General features: G+C 40.8%; 2 protein-coding genes across 4 annotated transcripts in view; both read left to right on the plus strand.

Annotated features, from left to right (window-relative positions):
* arhgap4b (Rho GTPase activating protein 4b) overlaps positions 1–13,069 on the plus strand; it is a 45,296-nt gene extending 32,227 nt beyond the window's left edge. For 2 of the 3 annotated variants that reach the window (XM_017712765.2, XM_017712768.2), the window contains exons 15-25: positions 143–203; positions 1,808–1,885; positions 2,012–2,140; positions 3,250–3,355; positions 5,232–5,459; positions 8,179–8,234; positions 8,507–8,678; positions 9,245–9,343; positions 9,441–9,623; positions 10,237–10,318; positions 11,364–13,069. In XM_017712765.2, coding sequence (XP_017568254.1) covers positions 143–203; positions 1,808–1,885; positions 2,012–2,140; positions 3,250–3,355; positions 5,232–5,459; positions 8,179–8,234; positions 8,507–8,678; positions 9,245–9,343; positions 9,441–9,623; positions 10,237–10,318; positions 11,364–11,573 — 1,404 coding nt within the window. In that variant the 3' untranslated portion in view covers positions 11,574–13,069. The remainder of the gene's footprint in view (positions 1–142; positions 204–1,807; positions 1,886–2,011; positions 2,141–3,249; positions 3,356–5,231; positions 5,460–8,178; positions 8,235–8,506; positions 8,679–9,244; positions 9,344–9,440; positions 9,624–10,236; positions 10,319–11,363) is intronic. The other variant, XM_037541150.1, reaches the window with a different exon arrangement.
* A 3,072-nt stretch (positions 13,070–16,141) lies between these two features.
* Positions 16,142–22,302, plus strand: zgc:158296 (uncharacterized protein LOC791212 homolog). Its single transcript, XM_017712709.2, has 4 exons — positions 16,142–16,318; positions 16,982–17,169; positions 19,485–19,672; positions 21,623–22,302. Exons 2-4 carry the CDS (start codon positions 16,987–16,989, stop codon positions 21,771–21,773), a joined length of 522 nt encoding a protein of 173 aa, XP_017568198.1. The 5' UTR covers positions 16,142–16,318; positions 16,982–16,986; the 3' UTR covers positions 21,774–22,302.
* The last annotated feature ends 502 nt before the right edge of the window (positions 22,303–22,804 follow it).

Raw genomic sequence — 22,804 nt, forward strand, 5'->3', positions numbered from 1 at the left:
AATGTTTTATAGTGCCCAACTGATTCTTAATTTGTTTTACTCCTTCATTTATTTTGATTATACTGCAGAGCTTTACTGAAACCCTAAAGTTCATGTCAGTTTTCAGTTCCCATTATCTCTCTTATTCTCTTCATGTTTACAGAGCTCTGGACAACAGATCCCCCTGGTGGTGGAAAGCTGTATTCGCTTCATCAACCTCCATGGTGAGTCTGCAGATCAGATTACTGTACACTCAGATGCCACTATTAGGTTCATGTCAGGTCTGGTACCTACTTTCCCTGGCCATTTGATCAAAAACACCTACAATATAGGTGCACTTTGTAGATTCATGGTTACTGACTGCACCGCATCTGCTGCTGTGTACCACCTGTCAGCCACACTACATCACTGTCCATCACTGGAAAGGGAGAACCACAGGAAAACTACTGGCCAGGTATTTTTTGGGAGATGGATAATTCTCAGCACAGCAGTGATACCAGCATGGTAGTGGCATGTTAGTGAGTGTTGTGCTAGTATGAGTGTATCAGACACAGCATTACTGCTGGGATTTAACACACCTCAGCTCACTGCTGAGGTGAGAATCATTTACCAGGCAAAAATATCTAGCCAGCATTCGTCCTGGGATCAGGAACTGGCCACCAATGAAGAGCTGGATGACTAACCCAATAGAAAAATATCAATAAAGAGAGGTCCTGTTTTTTCATAGACAGCAATGAGATCAAATAGAAATACAAAGGAGACCTCTGCTTAAGTCTCTTACTGCTCAGATATTTACATTGAGCAAAACGGGCCTGTAACCTCAGATGTGCCTTGAGTTTTAGTAGACATTTCAATAAAGTCAGACCTTGTGCTCAGATTTGTCAGGATAATAATGCTCAGGTTTGTCTGCTCCTGAACTCAAGATAAGAATCTCAATAATAACTCAACCAGTTCTCGTCCAAGACTGAGAGTCTTGTCAGTTTTAATACTGTGAATAACTATTACAGTTTTTATCTGGGCCAGAAATATGTCTCTTTTTCTGTCTAATACTATTTCTCCTAAGGAATTTTCAGAGAATTATTAAGAGCCTTAATCATCTCCAGATCCTTAGAAGATCAACATTTGAACATTGTGTAACACAAGTAATAGTATTTGATTGTAGTCCTACACTGTAATGTGAAAGTTTGAAACCCTTGGTCAAAATACATGTTTTGTTGATTTTCTAAAGGTGCATTCAGACTTGGCAGGTCTATTTCGATTAAAATAAACCGTGATACTGTGGCTCTGTTAGTCGGTTTGTTAGAGCAAGTGAGAATGCTGCCAGCCCAACACTAGTGTGCACCAAATAAGCAGACCGAGACCCCCTGAGCGGGTTGGTCTCAGTTTTATATTGCATACGACTGTACGGTGGTCCACCAAGGTGGATATGACTAACATAGCGGAGAGTAAGTATACATAGTGTATAAGAACTCCATCAACACTGCTGTGTCTGATCCACTCATACCAGCACAACATGCGCTATCATACGACTGTTATCACAGCTGTGCTGCTCCCACGTGTTAATACTGGTATGTGCTGTGTTGGTATTGTGTTCTCCCTTTCCACACAAAAGGGTAGAGGATGGCTGACACATTGTGAAGCAAATGATGGGCTACAGTTAGTGATTTTAAACACCAAAAAATAGCTAGTGAGTGTAGGTACAAGATAGTTGTACCAAATACTGAGTGTATTCGCAATATAGGCTCCGTTTGTAAATGACAGTGAGTGTTAAGGGTATTTTCATGCGAGAAGAGCATTATTTGTATAAAATATTTGACCATGTTTTCAGGTCTGCATCATGAGGGCATATTCAGAGTGCCAGGCTCTCAGAGTGAAGTCAATCACATCAGAGATGCTTTTGAAAGAGGTAAAGTCATTCGCTTATTCTGTCATTTCATCACATTTACTGTGGCCTTTCAGTAAGGGAATATATCACAGCCCCTGCCGTCATACATGTGCAGTATACTGTAAGCCATATGTGTTTTTCTCTCAGGAGAAGACCCTCTGACAGACAGCGAGTGTGACATTGATTCAGTAGCGGGAGTTCTGAAGCTCTACTTCAGAGGTCTGGAGAAGCCTCTGTTCCCAGAGGAGAGCTTCAATCAGCTCATGGAGTGTGTCCGTAAGATGCCTTTCGTGCACTTTCGTGGGTGTGTTATGTGTGAGGAAGTGATGGATTAATGCACTGATGTTCTAATTGCGTTGCTGACGCACTTTTTAGACCTTGATCGATGATCGTTAAAAAGATACTTTATTGACTGGGTTCAGAAATGGCTAATAATGGAACTGCTGTGGTTTCTGCCAAGTAGTGGACATCAAGCACAAACAAACAAACAAATGTCAGAATGTCCTAGATAGCAACAACAAACAACAATCAGCTCTTGGTGTGGAGCCAGTGTGGCGCAAGATAAGGTGTTGATGGGAATGAACTCAGTTCTCAGTGTAGCTGAAAGCTGATTGACTGGTATTCAGCCTGACTCAATGCTCATGCTGCACATGTACTCGAGTGCACATCGAAGAACCGAAATGTGGTCCATCAAAGTTCACTGTAGTTGGGAGCACTTTTTATATGATGCTGGAAATAATAACAAAATAAAATGAATAAAACAACTTTTGCACAGGCTGCGTTTTATATATATTTTTCCAATACGTTAAATTCAGTGTGCGACTGTGTGTGAAGGATCAGTCACAATTTGGCACACATGGAAGCAAACATGTAAGTAATTGAGTGTTTGTATGTATCCCCATCAAATTCCTGATCAGTCCGTGAACACGCGTTTTATTTGGTGTGCAATACAGTTGACCAAGACCAAAACTCTGGTGCAGATCTAAGGCAGTGAAATAGGTGTGAATACAGCCTCTCTTTCTTTAAATCATGTGTGATCTTGTTCAGCCATGAAACAAAGTTTAGTAAACCAGTTTTTCCTTAGAAGACTAATTGTGGCTTGGACATTTTTCTTTGGAACTGGAGTCAGATTTTTGAGGAAAGCAGCCAAATCTAGCTCTGCATTTGGCAGTTGTTCTTTACATTGTGTAAACATTTCATGATGAACGAACTATTAGTATAATATAAAAATGATAAAATCTTGTTAGGCATACATTAAAGTTATGAGTGTTTTTTTCTTTCTCCTTTAACGTTATCATTTTGAAGATGCGTGGTTTGCTATGACAGCGATGATACGTTCATTTTCATCTGTGATCTGTAATCTTCCCTCTGTGTTTGTGTGATAGAGATTGAAAACGTGGCGGAGAGAGCGGCTCAGATTAAGACAGTGATCTCCTCCTTCCCCAGACCCATCATCATAGTGATGCGCTATCTCTTTGCCTTCCTCCATCAGTGAGTAGTGCTGGTATTCTCCCATGTGTTTTCATATGGCAGCAGCTAACACTGAAAAACACATTTGTATGTATGTAGAATAAGATTTATTAATATTACCTTGACTTGCATCACCTTAAGCTGGGTGTACACATGACTTTTAAAATCCTGACAGATTTTGAAGCTGGAGAGCATCACAGACTTTATAGTATTTCTTGCGTGGTTGTCATGAGGACACGCAGACTAGATGACAAGACAGAATTTTGGCAACAGAAAAGACTCACAATCTCAGCTGCCCCATTATGATGTGATACAAATGAAGCTAAACTACACCAGACCTGTATGTGCTTTTAACCTGAACAAAATTATTAATATTTGGCTGAGAAATACTGATATCACAGTGACAGCTGGAGAATATTTCACCACAAAGTGGCAGCTGAGGTGAAATTGTAAAGAGATTGCCTCTTTCTATAGCGTTCTAAAATATATTTAAATTTATTATTTAATAAAAGTCTTAGCTGCTATATAAATGGTGTGTGGAGAAGAGTTTTCTTAAAAACATTAGAAATAGGCTCCCGAGTGGCGCAACCGTCTAAGCATTGGCCCTATCATCAGGAGATTGCGAGTTCGATCCCTGGTGATGCCACAGCCATCCGTAGCCGGGACTCCAAGAGAGCACAATTGGCCTCGCTCTCTCTGGGTGGGTAGGATGGCCCCCCCTTCTCCTCCCATCACTCAACGTGATACTAGTCAGCGCAGGCGTCTGTTAACTGACGTAACAGATCTGTCGGTTGACGCTTTCCTCCGAGCGTGTTCGGCTGTCCTGTGACGCTACGTGAGCGGCAGTTTGAAAAGAAGCGGTGGCTGGTTTCAGATTCCTAGCATTGGTAGTATCGTGTGATTGGGGGAGTCCTAAGTAGCGGGTAGAATTGGAAACGACTAAATTGGGGACAAAATTGGGTAAGAATAAAAAAAAAAACCTTAGAAATTTGAAGATTTGAAGTTGTGATTTCTTCTGAATAAAGAGTTCTGAGCTGCTTGTGCTGTCAGGTAGTAAATCTGCTATACAACTGTATATTTAGAAAAGAAGGATAGAAAAAAGAGCTAATATTCCTGCCTGAAGCAGCTTCATGATGAAGGCACTGTGGATTATTTGCATAGCAGGATCACTATACTTACCTGAAATGATTTATCAGACTTGCTGCGCCTCTATTCACTTCGGTGCCTGCACAAAAAAGCAGTTCAGTTTATTTCTCTGAGGTGAGTGGCGTAGATGCCTGACATGAATGTATGATGCCTTCAACTAAAGCAGATATAATGCATTTATTTTTAAACATTTTTCAGATACTAACAGTAACTGTTCTAAATGCCTTTGCTGATTAAATTTATTTTAGGCTACAATTTTTGACAGACTAATACTTGAATGCTTATTTGGGCTGGCCCTATGCCTAGACATGTCTACTGTAACGCTGTGTGTGCCCTGACCTTTGATTATTAACCACAGAAAACCAGACATGGAGAACTTACAACATCATGACCAGCAGTTCTTTTAACTAAAATGCAAAAAACATTTCATTCAGCTTCTATTGCATATAGATACTTACATATGGTTGGTCTGATGCAAAAACCTTGGATCTACATTTTTGTCATTTTTACTTTTTATGTCCTTTGTTGGCATTATTTTAAAACTACAGTTACCTTTGCATTATGTTCATATTTCATCAAAATGGTCTAGAATAACTTGGAAAAAAGTTAAGATTATTAAGATTTTTTTTGGTCTGCTGCGCTATTTGGAGAGGTTTTGTTCTGCTAGCAACAATATATACACATATATACATGTGTAGGACACATGGACCGCTGGTCCTGATAAAAAACGTGTGTGTTTGTGTGTGTGCAGTGTTTCTCAGTACAGTGATGAGAACATGATGCAGCCCTACAACCTGGCAGTGTGCTTCGGGCCCAGTCTGCTGAGAGGGGCTGAGTCGGGCGATGCAGTGACCCTGCAGCCCCAAATCAATGCGCTGGTCAAAACTTTAATCCTCCAGCATGAGAGCATCTTCCCCGGCCCTGCTGAGCTCCCAGGACCCGTCTATGAGAAATGCATGACCCTGGAGCAGGAATACTGGTGAGACCATTTAAACTACAGGCTTGTTAGTCAGTTATTCTTAATGCTTATCATTCAGTACATACTGTGACATATTTGGTAATTGAAATGAATATGATGTTGTGAGAGTGAGGAATTCAACCTCCCCTGCTTTTTTGCTCATTTAACAAGGCTAGACTGAATTGCAGTGATGATTCTTCATTGGCAAATCCAAGACCTAGACTTTAATCCCTGACTGGAAAAATGGCTATTAGAGTTTAGGGCAGAGGTTCCCTACCTTTTTAGCAGCATGGACCGAAGCCCAGCCCACAGCAGTTTTGACAGTAGGGGTGCTGCAATGCAAATCATAAGCTGATGATTTGCTGTTGTTGAGGAATGGCTTATCTCTAAATCCCTCAGTAACTGCTTCATAGCCCCGCTAGCTTTTCCCTGCCAAAAACACACAATGGTTTTGGCACATGACCATCCTCAGTGGTGATGAATCTGTATTCTATGTAGCTGTCGTCATATTTTACATTGAATGATGTTTTATTTCTGTATTTTCAGTGTTTTTCAGCCTCAACAAAGTTGAAAAGATTGTTAGTGCTCTCAATTTCATTTTTGACTAGCCATCAAATGAGAGCATGTAATGGCTATTCACACTTTGTGTGCTCCTTTGTAAAAGCATATAAAGGACACCGTTCAGAGACCTGAGACAAGCGCATATATATTAAATACTAGAAAATTTGTTTATAAACATTTTCCTAAAAATAATCAAGCCTTACGTTAAATACCATTATAATAAGTTCTGATTCATGTGGTCATTTCAAATCAAATCAAATCACGTTTATTGTCACATCAGATTTACACAGGTGCAAAGGGAGTGAAAATCTTAGGTGCGTAGCCCCCTTATAGGGGGCATATATATATATATATATATATATATATATGAAAAAAAAGAAAAAGCAATATACACTGCTCGAAAAATTAAGGGAACACTCAAATAACATCCTAGATCTGAATGAATGAAATATTCTCATTGAATACTTTGTTCTGTACAAAGTTGAATGTGCTGACAACAAAATCACAAAAATCATCGATGGAAATCAAATTTATTAACCAATGGAGGCCTGGATTTGGAGTCACACACAAAATTAAAGTGGAAAAACACACGACAGGCTGATCCACCTTTGATGTAATGTCCTTAAAACAAGTCAAAATGAGGCTCAGTATTGTGTGTGGCCTCCACGTGCCTGTATGACCTCCCTACAACGCCTGGGCATGCTCCTGATGAGGTGGCGGATGGTCTCCTCAGGGATCTCCTCCCAGACCTGGACTAAAGCATCCACCAACTCCTGGACAGTCTGTGGTGCAACGTGGCGTTGGTGGATGGAGCGAGACATGATGTCCCAAATGTGCTCAATCGGATTCAGGTCTGGGGAACGGGCGGGCCAGTCCATAGCTCCAATGCCTTCATCTTGCAGGAACTGCTGACACACTCCAGCCACATGAGGTCTAGCATTGTCCTGCATTAGGAGGAACCCAGGGCCAACCGCACCAGCATATGGTCTCACAAGGGGTCTGAGGATCTCATCTCGGTACCTAATGGCAGTCAGGCTACCTCTGCGAGCACATGGAGGGCTGTGCAGCCCTCCAAAGAAATGCCACCCCACACCATTACTGACCCACTGCCAAATCGGTCATGCTGAAGGATGTTGTAGGCAGCAGCTCGCTCTCCATGGCGTCTCCAGACTCTGTCACGTCTGTCACATGTGCTCCGTGTGAACCTGCTTTCATCTGTGAAGAGCACAGGGCGCCAGTGGCGAATTTGCCAATCCTGGTGTTCTCTGGCAAATGCCAAGCGTCCTGCACGGTGTTAGGCTGTGAGCACAACCCCCATCTGTGCACGTCAGGTCCTCATACCATCCTCATGGAGTCGGTTTCTAACCGTTTGTACAGACACATGCACATTTGTGGCCTGCTGGAGGTCATTTTGCAGGGCTCTGGCAGTGCTCCTCCTGTTCCTCCTTGCATAAAGGCGGAGGTAGCTGTCCTGCTGCTGGGTTGTTGCCCTCCTACGGCCTCCTCCACGTCTCCTGGTGTACTGGCCTGTCTCCTGGCAGCGCCTCCAGCCTCTGGACACTACGCTGACACAGCAAACCTTCTTGCCACAGCTCGCATTGATGTGCCATCCTGGATGAGCTGCACTACCTGAGCCACTTGTGTGGGTTGTAGAGTCCGTCTCATGCTACCACGAGTGTGAAAGCACCACCACCATTCAAAAGTGACCAAATCATCAGCCAGAAAGCAGAAAGGTACTGAGAAGTGGTCTGTGGTCCCCACCTGCAGAACCACTCCTTTATTGAGTGTGTCTTGCTAATTGCCAATAATTTCCACCTGTTGTCTATTCTATTTCCACAACAGCTGTGAAATTGATTGTCAGTCAGTGTTGCTTCCTAAGTGGACAGTTTGATTTCACAGAAGTTTGATTTACTTGGAAGTATATTGTGTTGTTTAAGTGTTCCCTTTGTTTTTTTTGAGCAGTGTGTGTGTGTGTGTGTGTGTGTGTGTGTGTGTGTGTGTATACACACACACATACACACTGACTCTGAATATACACCTATACACAATATACACTAGTATTGCACTATTCCAATGTACAGTTGTACAATAATAAGTTATGAAATAAACCAAAATGTGCTGTTGTACACATTCCGTATGTGCAGTTAGTCTTTATGCCTTTCTGCCTTTATGCCACCAGTGAACCCATTACAGAGGAGGGTGAGGGAGATGCAGAGCACGTTCCAAGTGAGGATGGTAAGGACAACATTATACTTACTTATCATACATTTATGTTAAATTCAGGTACTGAAGGAGTACAGTTATAGTGTTAGCCTTTCAGTAGTAAATAGAGTAGTCAGTATTTATCAGCTGTGTCATAAATCTTCATCTCTGTGTTTGTGTATTTTGTGTTGCCCGTCTGTTCTATGTTGTGTGTGCCGCGTTTGCCATCGTGTGTGTGTGTGTGTGCTGGATATGCGCCGTCCTGTGTGCTGTTTCTCTTGTGTATGCGTGCGTGTGATGTGCAGAGTGGGATGCAGTGGCTATGTTTGATTATGTTGCACGGTCTGCAGCCGAGCTGTCATTCAAGCAGGGGGACCACATCCTGCTGCACAGCAAGGCCTCCTCTGATTGGTGGAGAGGAGAAGTGGGAGGAGTCAAAGGCCTCATTCCTCATAAGTATATCAGCGTGTCTGAGGGGTAAGGGAGTAACATATGCATGCAAAATGTTTTATTTAATAAACTGAGTTAGATAAAAAGATAGAGATGGATTGACATATAGACAGATAAAGGAAATAATTCATAAAGTATTAAATCTATGGGTGTAACTATCTATAATGCTGTGCAAAAGTCAGAGAGCGCCCTTTTATTTCTTTATTTTCCAGTCAAATTGACCATTAAGCACAAGTACAAAAGCAGAAAACTTATGTTTAACAGAAAATTGCAAGGAAGTATAATATCAGATCTTTCAGTATTTCATTTCTCACTCTTCTGTGCACTGTACTGCCACTTAAACTCTAACACTGACATTGTTATTATTTTTAAAATATTTTAATACTTCCATAACTCGCCTTAAGGACTAAAGGACTTGTTAATGAGCTGATTATTTGGATTAGGTATGGTAGGAGCAGGTTAAACACTAAAATGTAAGCAGAGCAGGGGATCTTAAGTGTTGTTTATTTACTTTATTTACCTTTCATTGACATTTTGTTTAGTCCTAAACTGCAATCACTTTCTGTAACGCCTCTGTATTTCCTATAAACCAGAGCAGAGAGAAAGCAGGAGCGAGGGAAGAGAGAGGATGCCCGGGGTGGCAGCACAGGGAATCTAGCTGAGGAGCAGCAACTGGCTGAACACAGCACTCGGTATACCAGCAATAGACTCTACCTACCATAGATATGCTGAATGGGTGCTTTAAGATGTGAAACGTAGATATTGATATCTTAATGTTTATCGCCCCAGCATGCGGGTCAACAGTGACAGCGCATCTCTGCCGGGGAGACAGAGGACCGGTAGTGGAGGTGGGGGTATGGGAGGAGGGGGCAGTGGGAGTGGGAGTCCAGTGCGGAAGTTCACCCTGCAGGTTCCTGATGGCCGATTCATCTTGCCACCCCAGTCAGCTGGTGCCACTCGCCAAGTCTCAGGGTAGGCCAAAGAGAATTCTCACATTTTAGAAAATGCACGATGGTAAGCAGACCAGCGGTAGAAGAACAGAGAGTGCACCTAGGCTTGTAGGATTGGAGAAATAGGTCAGAGAAATAGGTCAGAAGGTCAGAGAAATAGGAAGGAGATTGTTCAGAGCTTTGTAAGTTAGAAGAAGGATCTTAAACTGAATATGGTAGTTTGTGGGAAGCCACTGGTTTTGGAAAACAGGTGTAATGTGGTGATGTGACCAGGTGTAAGTGAGGAGACGAGCAGCAGAATTTTGAACCATCTGAAGTTAATGAAGTAATGAGGAGCTAATGCCTGCATGAAGAGAAGAACGGTTTTAACAAGGGAGCTGACATGAGAGTCTGTTGTGTTACCCTCTGCCAATCTCTACACCACTGATATTTTTATTTTGGTCATTTTTAGAATCAGAGTTGCGTGCAAAGTTATCTACTAGAATGATACATTTTCACATTTTTCTTCAGATCATAAATATGTAAATCATATATTGTGAACCCCTATAAAATGACCACAATAAGATAGTAATCAGTTGAATGTATCTTTGGTTTGGAGCCAAGAGGAAAAACAACTGACTCAATGACTTCTTCAGTTCACAGGAACGCAGACACACTCTGGACAGTCTGAGGCCCATCGGTGGACCAGCAGACCGACAGACAGTTCATGTTGATAAGGTATGATGGCACTGAGTAGATTTAGCATCTGGCATTTTTTAAAAAAGCTCAAAACCTGTTCCCATGTCTGCTCTTGATGTATGTTGACCTGCCAATGCTGCTTTTTCGCTTGCTCTGCCATACCTGGTCCAACTTATCAGCTAATTAACAAGTCCTTCTTGAGTTGAAGTGGGTGTGTATCAGCAGGGAAAACTATTTCGCTCTGCAACACTAATCAAATCCCATTGCATACAACATAGTGCATTGTAGGTATTCCATGTCTGCCAGGGTAAATCTTTGTATACTGCCTGTTGTGGTGCACTATGAGATAGAAAGAGCACTGGATAATTCCCACCACTATATATCCAGAATTATCCAGACACCTTTGGATATTTAAACAGTAACTTCAGCTTCTTTAAGGTGGACCCATTGCTGACACAGACATTTAGACAGCATTTCCAATAGATGGGATGCTCTGGAGCCGCCACACATGAGCCCCCTCAGAAGAGTAGAAATTGTTCTTCAGCAAAGACAGACAAACTCACTACTGAAACCCTTGACTTCAAGAGGAAGAAGTGTTTGTACAAAAGCACAAACATTTGGATATACAGCATAGCAGAACCCCTAACAACAGTGTGCTACTTTGTGAATCAGGGCAGAGTTCTAGATATGGCCACTAAAATTTGCAAAGCAGGAGTGCTCCATGGTGAATAATCACCAGGAGCAGAGTTAGGCACCACTGATGTAAAGGTTCGGTACTCTCATGAAAATAAAGGTTCCTAAATGGTTCTTGGACATATGGTTGTAGAAAAAAACTATAATAAAATAGGTGTAGACACATTGCTTAACATCAAGGTTTTTTAACATGTGATTAGCCCTGCATTGAAACGTTCTTTAGAAAACCAAGACTGTTTTTGGTTCATTCTGTCTGTTCTTTCATTGAAAGGAACACTTTTATTTTAAGAGAGAGGCATGTGGTGAACATAATATAATCTCTCTCTCTCTCTCTCTCTCTCTCTCTCTCTCTCTCTCTCTCTCTCTCTCTCTCCATCTTCACTCCCTGAAGGAGATCAGTCGGCAGATGAATTCAGTGTTTAAAGAGCTGCTGTCCCGACAGCCTGCTCAAGACAGTTCAGTCTCTCAATCTCCTTCCTCTCCGTCCTCCTCCTCCACTTCCTCAGTCTCCACCGGTGTCACCCGCCAGTCGGTGAAGAAGGGAACGCCTTTCAGCCTGCGTGGCCGAGGCCTCTTCAAACCTCCTGACCAGCAGGACTGATGAAGAAAGGAAAGAAAGAAGGCAGAGAAATGAAAAGAAGGGAATTGAGAAATGTTATTGTAGAAAATGAATCTATTTTTCCAAACATGTAATATGATGATGTTCTTAAGACCTCGGTTATCCAAACCTTTGGTTTATGGGAAATGTCTTTGGTTTATCTAGTGCCAGTAACACAACCAGGGATTGGTAATTGCACTCATTGCAGTGACCAATCACTGGTGATGTTGCTGATTTTGTTTGTGCTTATAAATTTGCTATAAACTATAAGGACATGGTAAAGCAGGCTCACTTTCAATAATTAGTTTTTTCCCCATTACAATGTTCATTCATTACAGTGATGTCCAGTGGAGTGACTGAACTTTTGCGCTGTAGTGCTCCGTCGTGTTGCCATGGAGACAAGTTGGTTTCTGCTGGACGGCGGGTCTAAGAGCTCACAAAGCCATGGCTGTGTTTCTACAGCATACCGAGAGTGTTGTCTATGACTGAGAGGAAGGAAGACAGCTGTAAACGCAGGATCCTGACAGGCTTCTGCCAGATTTAAGGAAGAAAATGACGCTTAAATTTAAATCTGGATGTAAACCAGAGAAAGGCAACTATATTTTTGAATTTTTTGAGGTGTTATTTTTTAAATGATTATTGTTAATTTTCCAGGTTGGTTTAAATAATTCTTTTAACCTTTATTTTTGCTATATTTTAGGTAGGCTTATATTTTGTGGCCTGAACTCATTCTTTGTTCTCTCGATAAAAGGAAGAGACATGTTTAAATAAGTGAAGAAATCTCTTACTCCTGTAAGCAGGCAGATAAAATATAGCTACAGTCTCGTTATTGGATTTATGTTTCCAGTATTATGGGTACAGAAATGGATATCCAGTGAAAATCTTGGAATATGTACAAAAAAACCCACCAAGAATGCTCCAGAAGCTGATTCCTCCTTCTGTTGGTAACTTCATACTTTAGTGTCAGTTTCTTTTGCCTGGCTCATACGTGAATATGCGACATGACATTTCCAAGTCAGAGAACATTGTAACTCAGTGAAATAAGTGAACACATATGGACACATGCACATATACAAACATGGAAGGAGATCGAGTGTGGGAACAGGTGCGATGACCAAAATAATTGCAGCTCAGTAGCCACCTTTTCCCTCATGAGTCCATTTTCTCTGTCATGTACAGACAACTGTGAAGACAAGTGTGTCCAGACACACCCACAGCTCAGGAGTAGCCATACAGAGAGAGAGAGAGAGAGAGGAACAGACTGCTAGAACTGACTAAACTGTGAACGAATAGGTGCAGTTACAGGAAGTACAGTGGCACTCTCGTTTCCTTCCTGTTAAGCCCTAATGCGCACACACACCTCACTGCTCCCCCTCCTCCGCTACTCACTGGTGCATCCTCCTAAATACGTGCTTCTCTTTTTCATGATGTCAGCAGAATTGTTGTCATATGAATTCCAGTATTATCATAATAAATAATGAATTTTGTCCATTCTGGAATGCTGTTTGGGTTTTATTTGATTACGCATTCATTTCAAGTCAGAATTTTTAGATGTGAAGCACCTCATGGACCTGGCTTGTAGCTCACTTACTCATGTTGAGCAAGCTGAAGATTTTCCACAAGGGGGTGCTGTTAGTATTCAGAGTGGTGCTTTGCATCAGTGACACTATGTCCTTGTTTCACTGTTCTTGTAAGTGGAGCCAAATATTTTGCATCATTATAATGAGGCCCGATTGACTTAGCAATTTTGGGTAATATTTTATTTGTACAGTCCCTGAAAATTCTTTGCATATGCTTGTCCTAAATCATGACCCCTTGACCTTAACCTCAACTCAAAACCTAAAACTAACCCTGGTCCTAGGCCCAACCCTGGTACTAACATTAACCCTAACCCTAATACTGTTGACAGTCAATTGTTCATTAATAAATTGAACATCTGTAGATAATCTGTTGAGGCCTATCAGTAAAAATGTGAGATGCAATTTTGTGACAGATCAAATTTAAGGATTTAGAAATTACAATAGCCAAAAATATCGACTGCAGGGCTTGCCTGAATAATTTGAATATGCAAGTATTAATTTGTTACTTTGGTATTCTATTCTCTGTTTAGTATTCGGAAGCTTTCTCTTTGTTTCTTCATGCCGTAAAATATATACTTTGAACTACAACACACTTAATCAGCAATGGCCTTCAAAAAGCAGCTACTGTTAAAAATGTTACAAATTAATAAATGATATCTGGTTCAGTTGAATGCATCATAAATTAATGCCAATCACTCATGTTATCTCTCCTCGGAGTACAACAAATTGCACTGCTTTCCATGCGGCCATTGATGCTTCAAGAGCAGAGATACAACAGAAGGCAATCTTGTGTAGGAGCACTTGAAACTATGTGATGAAACAAATGCCCAGTGCGAATCGTGCAATAAGAGGCTGTTATTCCATAGAAGCAAGATAGTTTTGGTGAACCTGTAAGCATGTATAAGAAATACGTAAGCCTGACCTTCGTCTGAGTAATACTAGGCTCTGGTAAAGTTGGTGCTAATAAATAATAAATAAAAGCAACAAACTGAGGCCATAATGTGTTACACCATTAACGTCTTAATGTCAATAATTCATAATAAGTGATTCAAGTGACTCACTAAAGCTGTGTGCTGAACCAGCGGCCAACAACCTCTGACTATAACCAGAGATGTTATAAAAGAGGAGACTGGTTAAAATATGAATGGGAAAGCTTATAATGCTCAACATGGCATCTGTTTATGAGGAAAGTCCCACCCTTCTATAGAAAGAGCAGAAGGGCTTCAGTATGACTATTAATACACCATAGTCCACCTATTGAATGGATTTCAAAATGCAGTAACGGGCTGATTTAAAAGTTTGGCCAATTATAAAATGTAAATTTTGTTTTAAGAGGGTCTTGTTCAGAAATACTGTATTCTGTACAGGTATGTGAAGCCTGTAAAATGCTGTTTAGACCTAATGAACTGATATATCGCTGCTGTCAGAACAAAACCTCCTATTTCCATTTTTCTCATTTCAGTTTTTGACCTAATTTGAAAAACACCTGTTGTTCTTTACATTGTCTGTAAATTTAATGATGAATGGACTAAAAGAAACAGCCGAAAATGACTCAGAAAAAGTCTTTAATTATATAAATATTGTAGACTGGTTTGTGGAGCGTCCCAGAATTCTTGGCTGTTATGTTTGTTTTTGTTCATTAATGCTTCCGTTTTTCATATTTTCTGTTCATATTTTTATGTTGCAACATTTTATCCTCATGGAAAAGTTTGAAAATGCTTTTTATATGTTTTGCTTTTTTGTCATTTTAACCATGATGTAGTTTTGTGTTCAGAATGACCAGTTCAGCCTGTATTACTGAACTTAAGGTAAGCAGTTTGAGTGTAAGCTTAGCATTCTATATGGAGACTGACTTACATGCTATTGTTCACATTTAGAATCACTCACACACACACACACACACACATTGGCCTAACTGCATGTCTTTGGACTGTGGGAGGAAACCGGAGAACCCGGAGGAAACCCACGCAGACACTGGGAGAACATGCAAACTCCACACAGAGAGGACCCATTTGGAATCACTTGCCATGTTATTTTATATACCATACATTGGTATTTACATTTAAATATCATAAACTGTTGAACAAAAGCTTTCTTCAATGTTTCATTCAATATTTTAAGAAATCTGTGAGGAAGAACAAGTAATAACAAATAAGGCACTGCAATCAACCCTGAGGGAGAAACGGCTTAGAAAGTGTATGTGTGTGTGTGTGTGTGTGTGTGTGTTTGTGTGTGTGTGCACTGCAATCATCAACTTACAGTATGTTTTCTGCCAAGATAATTTAATTATAACTTAATTTCTTAGCTGTTTTGGAATCATATATAGCTCCCTCTGTCAGTCTATGGCCTACTAATGCCCTACTATTGTAAACCTGTGGCATTGCACAGGACTAATATAACGTAATCATTTAAAACGTATCTGCAGTCAGACTGGCTTTATATCACTTATATTATCCAAACTCTTTACTGTCATGTATGCATGAATCCATGTTTATATTTGGTAAAATAGGCCACTAATGACTGGTGCTTTGTGGGCAGATTTTTCGCCAATACAATAAATCCACAAGACCTCAACATCAGCTGATAAAACCCAGCAACCAATATATCAAATGGGCCCTGCTTTATAATATTATATATATATATATATATATATATATATATATATATATAATTTATACTGTTTGTTATTAGACCTTATGATATTTATCCCTTAGCCTAAAACTCAAAGCTTGTGTTTTGTTTGTTTGTGTGTGTGTGTGTGTGTGTGTGTGTGTGTGTGTGTGTGTGTGTGTGTGTGTGTGTGTGTGTGTGTGTGTGTGTAAGAAATCAGTAACCTGATCTTCCCAGTTCTGCAGGCCCATGCCATTCCTCTACCGAAAATAACCCCCATGCTCGCCCTACTAATTCTTCAAAGGGTACACACACACACACACACACACACACACAAGTCCTGACCAACACTTCTGGTATACGCTGCAGATGAGCGGTTAGTAAGAGTGAGGTCATAACTAAGGGACCCTGCATGTCTTCATCAGGTTTAGACTGCACTACAAACTAGCAACTGCGCAGGACTGACTGCAGAGTCGATTAAGCTGTGATAACAATACCCTGTCTCTCAAGGCTCATAACATAACGCCTGTTTTTAAAGCAGGACTCAATCTGAGGAGGGTAAGTGAGACACTTTTCACAGATGCTAAATATACCCAAACTGTCTAACATGCATGCTGAGTGTGGAAAACGTTGCTGTGCATTGTCACTATTGCTAAGCTCATAAATATCATCACCATTACTAAGTTTGCTCAGAGATCTTTTGCTGGAAGATTGTTTCTGTGGTTTGTTCACTGTGACAAAGAAGAGATACTTTGATTCCAATCCAAACATCATTACACTCCCAAGGAAATTTTCTACATCAGTGGTCACTGATGTTGCCCCTGGACATTTGCTTTCCTGAAGAGTTTGGCTCCAACTCGCATCTAAAATGCTGCCTTTTTTGCAGCATTAGCTGGAAAAGACTGTGAGTAGAATTAGACTCAGCAGGAAGGTAGCTCACCAGGACCAGGATTGGTGATCACTGTCCTACAGCGTAGCTAACAGTGTAATTGTCAGAGTTTGTCTCAGTAGCCTTACTGATATGGATCAATGGACCAATCGTATGGGAACGTTTAACTAGAACTGAACCAAAACTTTTGTACTGCTTCTCTATTAAATGATGCACGTATAATAAAATTAGATTTTGTGATGTACATAATTAACACTCCACATAAATGACAGAATAATCATAATAATCTTAATTACTTTGAATTTCACGGAATGTGTTCTGATGCACTCCAGTCACCATGATGTCCGATGAGTACCTGGTGGAGTGCAAGATAGATGATGATGATGATGATGACAGTGATGAGGAAGTGAAGAAGATCCAGCCATCTCTAGCTCCACCACCACAGTTCTCTTCCTCTTCCCAAGCTTCTCTCACTCACATTGAAACCAGGGACCCTTATGGAGTCAACAACCACTTAAAGGTGGGGCCAAAGGGGGACTGAGGGATTCGATAAATCGTACTGTACACTAAAACTGTAATGCTTTGAGTTTACTCGATTCAAGTTATCACTTCCAAATGAATCCGATGTGTTCAGGGATAGATTACTGACTGGGCCAGTGGGGCCAGTGCTCAGGGGCTCAGTGTCAGGGGCCTAAGAGGCCAGTGACAGTGGGGTCACTGTCAGAGGCCTAGAAGGGCCTTGGAGGGACCATATGGCCAGAGGCATCTCAAAGACATGAGACAAACCCACTGCAGATGTAAGAATTAGATGAATGGCATGTAAATATTCACATATGACAAAATAAATGAAATGAATGATGAAATGTTTCATCCCAAATAGTGAAAAACAAAAACAAAAAAAAGATTGGTGTTTAGCATCGAATCAGATGCTCTGTGTGGGTTTGCAAGCTTTTTTCCAAATGCTTGACTGAGGGCTACTAATCATATTTTAGAATGCAGAACAGAATCGATAATGGATCTGAGGTACAATGGAGGCTCACTGGAGTGCTCAGCTGACCTATTTCAGCTATAATATGGAAAATTATCATTCCAATTTATTGGCTTTCTCAATGCAAATGCATTCATGGCAACACATACAATCAACAAGACCACCAAAAAAAAGGTTATTCATCTATTATGGCAATTGTCCATGAGTTAAAACCTAAACACATAGTTCTATTTTTCAGTATCAGCTGGGAACTCAAAGTTAAAGTAGCCTAAAAATGCCTGTCAAACCTTATCAAGCCTTTAGGTGGACCCCCTGGTTGGGTACTTCAACTTCTCGCTTTAAATATGCCATGTCCTCCCTTACCCTAGGAGAAGTACCTGATTTCCAATAAAATAAAATAAGGCATTGAACCAGTAAGAGAAGGCAAAGGCTAGAATGGGCAGCTGATTCCGCCACCACTCCAGGGGCCACACCAAATATAGCAATTTCAGAGCCAGGACTGCGGCTCTGAAATCTCTTTGCTGCAAATATAGAAGAATGTCTCAAAAATAGAAGATCAGAACTGCACCAACTGTGGGTATGAACAGAACATATGGTAAAGAGTGTCTGGGGCCTGATGACTTCAGGAGCAAGTTGGGTCTACAGACAGGTATATCTCAGAAAGCCAACTCCTAGAAAGATGGAGCTTAGCAACACTTTAAATGGAAGAAAACCGTGTCTAATACAAAAAAAAGTTGAATGTATCCTCTTAATTGCCAATAGCCAGAAGTCATTGAAGATCTCATAGCCAAAGACCTCCTCCCATGTCACCTTAGTATGGTCAAGTAACGGGCAAGGAATTGTTTGAATAGCAGAACACAATTTACTCATGGCTCCCTTTTGACTCGGATCTCAGTCTAACCATGCATCAATCCAACTATTTGATGGGAGTAATGGAAAAGAAGGGAAATACTTCCTAACAGCATGCAGAGCTAGTAAGGAGCTCTTTGATAACAAGGTTAGAAGTCTTAATATTCAAAGTTCACTTCACGCCAAGCATTTCTTACATTATGATCAAAGATTGCCTTTATTTCAGGGTGAATCCATTTAAAAATGTTTAAAAGGCTGGAACAGAGTAATTCATAATGTGAAAGAGTGTCTTGGTGTAAACTGAACTTGTAAGAACATGATCCATCCCTGAACATGTTACCTAAACTCAAGTATTGTCCAAAGCCTTGGAGTCCATCCCTGGTCCTGTAGGCCCCCCTGGTTTAGTGTTCGCCCTACTCCCAGTACACCTGATCCAACAAATCAGCTAATTGACTGAGTTGAAATGGGTGCATTTTGGCAGGAACACACAAAATTGTGCAGGACCAGAGTAAGGAACCTCTGGTCCAAAGTAAGTAAAGTGTAAGGATTTCACTCAAAATACTACTTACTCAAAAAGCGAAGCCAGTTATGCTCTATTCGACCCCCATGTCACAGATGGCTGTGGTATCGCCTGGAATCGAACACATGACCTGATGATGGGGCCAATGCTTAGACACTTGCACCACTTGGAAGCCCCCAGTAGTAGCTATTTAAAACTTGTGAAGATAATAATATAATTGGTTCAATAATATTATAATTGGTTCAAACCTCGGTCCAGAAGTACCCCTGTCCCACTTATTGTGGTGTTTTCCTGTTTAAACATCCCTGAGCCAAATAATCCTGTCCTGAGGTGAACCAGGCATAACACTGAATTGTAGTCCCATTGGGGTTAATCCAGGACCAGAGTGTTTCAGCGCTGCGATACACAGATTTTCAGCTTTCTCTCAACATCTATTTGTCTCCTTTTGATGCTTTCTCTTTTCTTCATGACACCACAGGTGGAGTTCAGTGACGTTTTGGCTGAGCCACCCTCCACCCGTAGTTATGACCGTGTTTGGGTGTACAGTGGAATTGGGTTTGAGTCAGCGCGACTCTGGAGTTACCGCTGCCTTACTGCAGTGTGTGCTGTGCCTGTTTCCTGCCTCTCTGGATGTCTCTTTGCACTGCTGGCCTGCTTCCACATCTGGTAATGTACACACTTTCCACTTCACCACTCTGTTTGCTGCACATTTTCATGCTTTCTCTATTAAACTGTTACAGTTGTGCATTGGTGGTGATGCCAGAAAATTGCGCCTGAACTGTCATTCACTACAATTAGAGATGAACAACATCCATCCAATCCAATATATGGTACCTGGATGATATTAGCAGAAAATGCAGGGCCAGATTTCAACGGAACATCTGTTCCAATTCCAATTTCGTAACAAATCTAGCCATATAATGTGGCCAAATGTTTATTAGGTTCAGCCTCAGACTCTTCATCTTTACTGAACCTTAATCTGGCCACAACTGTGAGAGTTTCGTCAATTCCATTCTCACTGGCTATCTGCATGTCTCTGTATGCACTTGCATGCGCTGGCTTTAATACTTTAGATGGGAAACAAGAATTTGATTTGCAGGCTAAATGCTGGTGAGCACTGCTAGCAAAGCAGTTGCCTTTTCTTCAGTGAGTCAATATTAGCCTTTCGGAACAAGATCTAGACAGGTTGGTGCTCACGCAACACGTTTTTACAAGTCATTGAGGTATTTTATTTCAAGGATAAAAGGTGCAGTGTGTACGATTTAGCAGGTTGTATTAGCAGAAAATATGTATAGTATACAAAACCATGTTTTCATTATTGTACAATCACCTGTCAGTACAAATCACTGTGTTTTCAATAGGCCAATACGAGGCGCTGGCATGTTTCTACAGTAGCCCAGAACAGACTAACCAAACACAGGCTCTAGAGCGCATGTGTCAAACACATGTCTGCAGGCCGAGTCGGGCCTGTAACACAGTACTATACGGCCCACAAAATGATATTAATTTTCTATTCTTATTAGCCCGTTTCACCCTGAGGTGTACACACAAAGAAAAGATGCCTGGTGTCCAGTTCCAGCAAACAGGCAGTTTAAAAAAATACTTAAAACAGTTTGTTTTTATTTAGAACTTGTTTTGAAAAAGTAATTAACGCCTATTTTGTCTGTTGGTATATTTTGAATAAACTACGGCCCGATGGGGTCATCCCACAGATTTGCTGAGATTTTTTAATATGGCTCTTTTAGTGGTTGAGTTTGACACCCCTGCTTTAGAGAGTGCCTTTTGCGTTTTCATTTTTAAGCGGCTGTTTGAATTAAGGGAACTGTACCACTGGTGGGAAGACACGGAAAGAAAAAGAATCAGTGGTTGCTGCCGGTGCTGACTAAGCAGTTTGTGTTGTAAGACGTTTGAGTAACATTTTGACAAAAGGAGGATCATATTTATTATTTAGCACAAGAAAAAAGCAAGTGAGGGTGAATCTTCATCTTCAAAGAAGCGAAAACATAAAGAAGCAAAACGAAATCGGGACCGATAATGGCAGAAAACATGACACCCACCGTAGGTTCTACTACACACTTGGAAAGGAATGGGTGAGGGAGGGGTACTTAGTTGGATGCAATTTGCAACTTCACCATTAGATGACACTAAATCTTACACACTGCACCTTTAACAAGATATTGCAGCAGACACACCACTTTGTTTGCTGTGGGTGTATCTTTATTGTAGCACCGCTTGGAAAGATACCTGACCTTAAACATCATGCAGAAAAAACAGTTTGTGATTGGTCGCTTTGTATGGCAGTTAAATGTCAGCTTTCTGACAGTAGTCATAAGTCTGGCTAGCAGGATTATATTTAGGCTAACACCAGTGAGTAGCTAGCTAAGTATTATGTGTGAATTACAGATCCTTGATTTTAAATTTTGCACACATTTGTACTGTAAGTTACAGTATTACTTTTTTTTAAATGTGCTGTTTCACATATACATCACAGTTGATACTCATAGTTTTGATAGTGTATTAGATTAGAAAAGAGGTATCAGACCACCTCTTGTCAAAGCTATTTAATTAACAGAACACATCTAGTGCTCACATTGTCCCTCTCTGGCTCTTTCTCAGGTGTGTGATGCCCTGTATACAGGTGTGTCACACCTGTCTGCCCTGTGTGAGGTCGCTGTGGATGAGTGTGGTGAATATCTTCATCGCGCCGCTCTGCACATCTGCTGCCCGATGCTGTGGCGGAGTGTACGTATTAGTCTCCAAAGAATGAGAGGAAACTCAGTGGAAAACCTGTGCACAAATCCACCCCCACATCTTTTTCTCATATCAACACTTATTAAAGAAAGTTCTTCTAAAAAATGTAGACATTTAGGTTTTAAGCCCCTTTTAAATCTTCAAAAAAAGGAACTTTAGAGGAAAAGGGAAAAAACATTCTTATTTCAGTGGAAGTTATTGTGAAGAGATTTTATTCTCAGTAATTTTGGCCCATTTTTATTGGTCCGTCAAAGACGTCTAGCATATTCAAATTCAAATTCCAATAAAAAATGGAGATACAAAGTTTTGTTTCTGACAGCAACAATATTTAAACTCACTATTCTTGTAACTACCTCTCTTTCTTTGGCATAATTGGTGTTGAAATGAGTACCAGCACTGTCATCAGCATTGACTGAACACACACACATTGATACTCTGTTAATACCACACTAATATTGATATTGTACTGTTGTATATGTGCAGTGTTCATCACCTGATATCTGCTATCAATTTTTCATTTTTATTGCTCTATAGGCTGTGATTTATTCCTGTATTTGTATTTTATACATATTACAATAAAATACCATAGAATAGGAAACATGTACTGATTTTTTTTTTTTTTTTGGCAAATGTCCATGCTTTATTCAAAACTGGGCTAAACTGGGGCAAGCTGTACTGCACCGTATCTCCTAGACTTGAACTATTTAGAGATAACTCTATGTTGCCAAGCATTGTGATTAGCATAAAGCTATAGCTCGAAGCAACAATCATGGATCAGGCAGGTCAGCTGTCAGTACTACAATGACAGCAGGCCTTCATATCTGTTTAGAACACTGTGACTTCTATATAGAACCATTTTCATAGCACTGTTGCCTCACAGCAAGTAGGGCCTGGGTTCGATTCCCTGGCCGGGTGACCAGGGTCCTTTCTGTGTGGAGTTTGCATGTTCTTCCCATGTCTGCGTGGGTTTCCTCCGGGATCTCCGGTTTCCCCCCACAGTCCAAAGACATGCAGTCAGGTCAGTTGGACATGGTAAATTACCCCAGG

The sequence above is a fragment of the Pygocentrus nattereri genome, chromosome 9 (genome assembly GCF_015220715.1).
Source record: "Pygocentrus nattereri isolate fPygNat1 chromosome 9, fPygNat1.pri, whole genome shotgun sequence".
NCBI classification, from domain to species: domain Eukaryota; kingdom Metazoa; phylum Chordata; class Actinopteri; order Characiformes; family Serrasalmidae; genus Pygocentrus; species Pygocentrus nattereri.